We start from the raw sequence: 7,525 nt of genomic DNA, 5'->3' as shown, positions 1-7,525 counted from the left end.
GAACAAAACCCATAGGGGGGACAGTCTGGTTTGCCCTTGCTGAACTTGTACTGTAGCATCCTGCTAATTGTGTGTTTTATTGCTTCAGCCTACATCCTCCTCAATGGAACTATTAAAAACCAAAGAGAACCTACACAAACAAGGTCAGAGACACCTGTGGAACAATGTCAATCCTATGATCTAAAAGGTAGCTCCAAGGGGTGGGTGCTGTAGCTTCAAAAGCAATCAAGCTTCCCTTACAGGCAATTTGCAGCCATAAACAAGACCTTGCCCACCATGCAATCCAGCTCTAGTTTTAGGTAGCTGCCAGCAGGTGCAGGATATTATTATTTATACCCTGCCCATCTGGCTGGATTTCCCCAGCCACTTTACAAGGCTTCCAGCAAAAAAAAGGGGGGAAAGTCAAACATCAAAAAGTTCACGATACAGGGCTGCCTTCAAGATTAATTTCCCAAATATAGCCACATGTGTTACAGAGCAGAGGGTAGATCTTTAGTTGAAAATCTGCATCTACAGCATGTAAAAACATTCCTTGAAATCAGTTTCCCTTGCTGGCCCCAAGTCTGGCAAGAGCCTTAATATTTTTCTGAAAAGGCAAAGCTGTAATTTGCAGGGTGCTGAATGCTGTGTTCATATTCAGTTATCAGTAGGCTTTCCTTGATACACATTCCACTGAAAGGAGAGAGACATGCCAAAAGACAGAAAACTGAAGTTGGCATAGATACCATCCAAAATTATTAGAGAAGGGATGAGCAAGCTATGCCTCTTTACTAATCCCTGGCCACTAGCAGTGATTCCTGTGGATGAGAGACTCCAACAACTGAAGAGCCACTGTGTTTTCCATCACTAGATGGTGTGTGTTGTTGTTGTTTCTAAAAAAAACTAGTGGGATGCGGGTGGTGCTGTGCTCTAAACCACTGAGCCTCTTTGGTTTGCCGATTGGAAGGTTGGCAGTTTGAATCACTGCGATGAAGTGAGCTCCCATTGCTCTGTCCCAGCTCCTGCCAACCTAGCAGTTCAAAAGCACGCCAGTACAAGCAAGATAAATAGGTACTGCTGCATCGGGAAGGTAAACTGTGTTTCCGTGCACTCTGGCTTCCATCATGGTGTTCCGTTGCACCAGAAGCGGTTTAGTCCTGCTGGTCACATGACCTGGAAAGCTGTCTCTGGACAAACGCCAGCTCCCTCGGCCTGAAGGCGAAATGAGTGCCACACCCCATAGCCGCAGGCACTCACAAGACATTGTCGTCTTGCGAAGCAAACCCATAGGAGATTCGTTTTGCGAAGCACCTCCAAAACGGAAAACTCTTTCGTCTAGCGAGTTTTCCGTCTTGCGGGGCACCACTGTAGTTACATTCCACCTTTCATGTTGAAACAACAAAGGTTCAGGGGCAAAGGCAATGTTTCAGCTACTGGAAAGGGCCACTGCCTTCCTGTGAGCTTGCCACTATGGGAAAGTTGCTGGAGTTGATGTTTTAAATATGTAAGCACTTCAACCCCTATCTTGCTTGCCTTAAGTTTGATAGCCCCTTTATTGTGCAACTGAAGATATGGCTAACACAGTGTTTGCTGGTTTTTGTACAGGGCAGAGGCCACAGCTAAACATGCCAAATGTGAGGTTTTTTAAGTTAGTACACACTTGGTTCATGGAATAATTTTTAAGAATAAATGGACACAAACCTGACATGCCTCTGATATGGGCTTATGTCTATATCATATCACAGGACACTTTTTTTGTAGCTGTCTAAGAGGTCTACCCAAGTGGCATTTAGGAATGAAAATGGCCAATTGTATAGAACATTTGTCGTCCCCCCCTGGATGTTACATAGGTATTTTACAGTTTACAAGCAGCATACTGGTATGCAAGAACTTGGGCCTGAATGAAAACAGGTGGATTGCTTTTTCCGTGGCATAATTAGGCCCTAAACATTTGCAAGTAGGAGCTCTTAAAAAACCATCTCCTTCCACACAAAGTGGCCCACCTACATCATTTCCTATATAAAATCCAGATGGCTGCAGAAGAAGTGGAACACAAGACAGGTTCTGGTTTTTACAATAGTGCCTACAGATGTCCACCTGACTAGGTTTAAGCACACAAACAGCAAGAACCCAGCACTTTAAAGGAATGTGAGGTGGTGTAATTAAATTGCTGTTTGTATTGACTCTGTTAGCACTATTTTGCTGTTGCTTAAGTTGTTTTATTGTTGCTAGCCTGCTTGAATGTCATCCAATGGAAACACGTGATATATATATTTTAATTTCTGGAAAAAATGGCAATCAGGGTAAGGCTGTACATGCCACGGTATCAAAGAAGTACAGACAAATGAGAGAAAAGGATACTGATTAGATAGTTCACATTCCAGTTTTCATTTAACTTTAAGCTCAAGTTTCTAGTGTTCATGGTTAAGATTTGTTCAAACGTTTGAACAATGCCTTTGCTGTTATACTATATAACTTAAATTTGATGCTGTATTTCTATTTTTATGCTTTGATTGTACTTTTTTAAAATTCTAAGCTGCCCAAAGAGCTCTTGTTATGGGCAGTATATAAAATGTTAAAATTAAATAAATGCCTGAACACTCTAGACCAGAAGTTAGCAATGGTGCTTTGTTGCGTTCCTTGTTCCCTTCCTCCAGAATCATTGCGCTTTTAAGCAAAAGAGTAAAAACAAATGTAAAATTGGACAAAAGTGCCAATATGCGTAATTTACACAGGGTAGAGAATCCAGCTTTCCTTGACAATGGACATTGCAGCACTGAATACTGAAAAATGTAGACTATGGGTACTTTTCTGTATATCACCCAAGGAAATCTTTCAGATAAAATGGGATGTACCTTAAGAATGAGGCAGATTTCAAGAGGACATATGTGAACAGCCACTTCCCCAGCTTGGCTGCTGAAGGCCAAGAGCAGAACACAGCCAAATCTTAAGGCCACTATGCTCTGCTGCAAATGGAGTCTTAATTTTTTTAGCAATGTCATCTGGGTCTGGCCATTTCCATTACTGCAGGCCATGAGTGGGGCTGCTGGGAGGGAAACGAGGCAGGGGCCAAGTAAGAGGAAGACTCTTATTCTGCACTTTTCACACAAAGTTTTCAGATGTCATTACAACATTGCTTAATTAAATGTTTCTGTTTTTACTGTGATCTTACCTCAGTGACAGGAACAGAGAAAAGAGTTACTCCTGGAATGATTTACTGCATAGGACCAGCTGATTTCAGCTTCCCAGACAAATAAACCAGACTGTACAAGTGGCAATACAGATTATGAAGCTTTATTTCAAAAGGATACAGTGGCCAGGATACAGATCCACTCAGTTTAACAACTCTCCAAAAATAGGTTACATAATACCCAGAAATCAAACAACCAACCCAACCCTTATTCTCTACCCATTCTAATGTACAATTGGGTTATCTGTGTGTTTTGTGGTAAGTACCTAATTTTCAAGCCTGACATCACAGAGCTAAATTGTAAATTAAACTACTGGGTGCAAAACAAATCATCTCTTTGTACAGCGGTTCACATGTTTGGTTCCAATTAATTTCAGAGCTCCTAGTGTTACAGGGGGAAATGCTCATCAAGAAAGTACAATGAACTATCCAAAATCCAAACAGCCTAACTTATTTAAAATGCCTCCAAAAAAGAGGAAAAAGTAATTATGGTAAAATTAAAAAAAGACAAGTTCTCTTAGCCAAGGCTTCTTCGTTCATAAAAGATTTCCAATAAGTTATCTTGAAACCAAGGGGGGGCAAGCAGGTCAGCAGGCTTAGAATCTTCGTGGTGGTCCACTCTTAAACGGTTTAAATCCTGAACCACTTCCCCTCTGCATGGAATTGCCCGTAATCTGTACAACTCTATTAATGGGCGAAGAATTACTGGAATAAAAGTTGAAAAAGAAGCAGATTTAAAAAGAAGTTTCAGAGGAATTAACATCTCACTATCCAGAGTGCTGAGCAAGACAAAGGTCTCACAACCTGATCCTGTTACAGGTGTAAAGGCTGACACATTGGAGAGCTCCCACTCAACCATGCGCTGAGACTGGCAGGCTACTGAGAGAACAGCAGCTACTTTTTTTGAGACTGGGGACAGAACACTCCTTAGTGTGCAGCAGGGAGCTAGCAACCCATGCTGGACAGCATTCAGCATAATCATGTTCAGGTGCAGAGAGCTTTAAAAAGATGCCCAACTGAACTCCTGGATCTTATACTGTGACCTATACAGATGCTGCCCAGGAAATGTCTATGTCTGCCTCACACACATGGGAGAAGGTCCCAGGCCCAGGGCCTCTGTCCAATTTCCTCATTGGTCAAGCTTTATCTGCTCAGGCCCAAGGGCATTTCTCCTTATCCAGAGCACATCATGGTTACAAACTAACAATATGAGTAGTTAAATTTCATGTGTTTCCAAAGCCCAACTAGATTCAGACAATATTCTATGCGGTCATGAAACTCTCTGCAAAGCTTACTCAACTGTACTGCCAAGCTTCCACTGAGTCATAGGAATTATTATTACATTTATTTCTATCCCATCTTTTTCCTAGACTGGGACTCAAGTGGCTTAAAGATAAAAAGCTAAAAACATTGGCAAGAGATTCATTTAACAGTAATTGAACACAAATAGAAAAAATCCTATATAAAAACTACTAAAAATACAGATAACAACATTAAAAACTCCACAGCACCAACCATTCCTTCAACAGCCAGTTCCTAAAGATCTGCTGGAATAAAAATGTATTCACCTGCTGACAGGAGGACAAGGAGGGAGCCAGTCCAACTTCTCTAGGAACAGAGTTCCAAAGTCTGCACTGAATCCCATCCTCAATCAGGGCAACTCAGATTTGTGCCAGCAGTGGGGGCAGAGTACCCAATCCTGCATTGCCTCAGAGATCCGGGGTGATCCAGAGTAAAAAAGTAAACCACCTGCCTGAAATGTGGCAGAGTTACACCCCTCTTATAGGGGCTACCATGTCTCCAAATTCCTTACACCCATGTAAAGGAAATGGTTATTTTGGTGTCTCAATGCAAGTTGCTGGGGTTCCTGAAGCTTTCTTTTTTAGACTGAAATCCAGAGCTCAGGGCCAATTCAAAGTGGGCTCCGAATCAGTTATGGGGAGCGGGTGGCATACACCGTCCTAATGGAAACTTGGGCACCCCAGCACACCAATCAGGTGGATGCTCCTTGAATCTGACCTTTTTCAGCCCTATATGTAAAGCTGAGTTTTAGCAGCAACCTCAGAAGTGTGATATTTTAGGGTGTGGGGGAGCAAGAAGCGTCACAGGTACCTTGAGTGGGGAGACATCATGCCACCTCCTGCTCGGCCATCTCCCATCCGCCTTGTGTCGTGATAGCTGCTGCCCTGTGAACTGGGCCCATGCCATTCTTTCCTTGGTCCAGCGTCACGGCTATGCCGCTCAACCACGTGGCGATCTTCATTATAATGCTAGAAAGGGACACGGGAGGTTACTCTGCTAGCGCCACCACCTTTTGACTTGTGTTTCCTAAACGGACCTAAAGGAAGAACAGCTGCACACCCTTGGCTCCAGTACAGCGTTCTCTAGATGTGCATCCTGGGAAGGTTCGCAGCTCTTTCGGAAGAACTTCAGAGGAGCAGCGCCAACAAAAGCAGGAAATGTTCTGCAAATCATGTTCTACATCAGGGGCTTTCAATGTGTCTCAAGTTCAGCCCTTGGACTATAAAGGACAACACCCACATAGGTACACTTTTTGCACCGATATTCAGAGTTTGCATGCATTGTGTCTTGGATGTTGCACTAAGAAAACCTCAAATTTGGAAATAACGAGAGGTTAGCATGCAAAGTACTTTGCACAGCTCATTAGGAGGAATGCACATTTTTGTTCTTGCTTTTTCTCTGAAGAAAAAAAGGGACTATAGTGGGTGGGGAGATGGGAAAAGAGGGCTTCTGTTCAACTGGACACCCATCCTTCCATGTTAAGCAACCGCTAATGTTGAGGATTTCTCCTCAGAGTGTGATGCCTAACGTGGCTCTCCAGGGAAAAGGTGAAGCATTCCTCTCCATGCGCTCTGACTCTACTGTACAATAATCACTGTTCCCAAAAATCGACCAATCATACAGCAGTCACCAACTTGGGCTCAGTGACCACCCCAATGCACCAGCCTGTCAAAAGGCAGCAGCCTGGCTGTTAGAAACAGTGTGTTCTGTACTGGTTGTCAGACAAACTTTGCAATGCTGCTTCTTGACTTTTCAGCCCTAAAGAATCTGGGGGTACAGCAAGTTGGAAAAGCCTTTTCCATAAAATGACTTCCCCATTTGTGGGGGCCACCCCAGGAGACTCTGAGTCAGAGCAGCTTTTAGAGGCTGCCCTTGTGGCTGCGTCAAGCAGGGCTCCCTCACTGGTGGTCCATCCTCTCAACGTCCTTCCCTACAAAGTCTGCCAGGCCCAGCTGCCATTCACTCACCAGGGGCACAGAACATAAGAAGAGCCTTGCTAGATTAGACCCAAAGCCCATCTAGTCCAGCCACCTGTTCTCATAGTGGCCTATAAGCAAGCAGAACCTCAGTGCAGCAGGGCTCTCCCCACTTACGATTCTCGCAACTGGCATTTAGAATCATTGTGACAGGGGAGGCAGAACACAAAAATAATTTGTCTACATCTCTTTTTAAAAGCCATCACTACAACAGTTAACTGTGCACTATATGAAGTACTTTTTTTGTCTTGTTGTAACCTTTACTCATAAAGGAGTTGCTCCATCCTCACGATCATTTTGGTTGCTCTTTTCTGAAACTTTTGCAACTCTACAATATCCTTTTTGAAGTGAGGCGATCAGAACAGTACACAGTACTCCATATGTGGTCACACCAGATTTGTATGACAGCAGTATGATATTGGCAGTTCTATTTTTAATTCTTTCCCTAATGACTCCTAGCAGGAAATACACTTTTTTCCAGTTGCCACACAGTGTTGACATTTTCATCCAGCTATCCACTACTATCCCAGGGATTCATTCCTAAAGAGTCTCCATTAATTCAGAGTTAAGACCCCCCCCCACCTGTCAATTTACACTTGATTATGCTGAATTATGATAACCATTTTACTGTCCATTCAGCCAGTTTAGAGAGAGCCTTTCTGAACGCCTCACAATCCCTTTTTACTTCAGCTATCTCGAACCATTTGGTATCATTTGGTATCATCAACCCACTTGGCTACCTCACTGCTTTGCTTTGACACTTCTGTCTTTGTCATGCTACTAAGTGAACAGTTTTCTGCTTCTCTTTGTGAGTCATCATTTTCATTATTTTGATGGGGTTTTAAAGAACGTAGTAGCAATATAGTATCAGTTGCCTAAAGGGTGAAATATTTTGGCCAGAAGGTGGCATACAAATGAAGTGAAACTAGGCCCCAAATTAGCAGATGAAAACTACCTTGCCTTTCCCTCTGCGCAAGTGACCTTACAGAAAATGCAACAAAGACCAATCGCCACATTCCTAATCAGAATATGCATGTTAATTATGGCCCCCTGCCACGTTCCACCAAGTGAGCAAAGC

The 7,525-nt window shown here is 43.1% G+C and overlaps 1 protein-coding gene across 1 annotated transcript in view; it reads right to left on the bottom strand.

The window, feature by feature from the left end:
- Positions 1 to 3,257: 3,257 nt before the first annotated feature.
- Positions 3,258 to 7,525, bottom strand: part of SLTM (SAFB like transcription modulator) — a 37,957-nt gene continuing 33,689 nt past the window's right edge. Inside the window, exons 20-21 of the mRNA XM_082198381.1 lie at positions 5,282 to 5,439; positions 3,258 to 3,874 (exon numbers count right to left, since the gene is read on the bottom strand). Coding sequence (XP_082054507.1) covers positions 3,766 to 3,874; positions 5,282 to 5,439 — 267 coding nt within the window. The 3' untranslated portion in view covers positions 3,258 to 3,765. The remainder of the gene's footprint in view (positions 3,875 to 5,281; positions 5,440 to 7,525) is intronic.

Source organism: Podarcis vaucheri (assembly GCF_965113315.1).
Source record: "Podarcis vaucheri genome assembly, chromosome: 14".
NCBI lineage: Eukaryota > Metazoa > Chordata > Lepidosauria > Squamata > Lacertidae > Podarcis > Podarcis vaucheri.
Note: the sequence above shows the minus strand (reverse complement) of the source record. Positions and strands in the feature narration are given on the sequence as shown.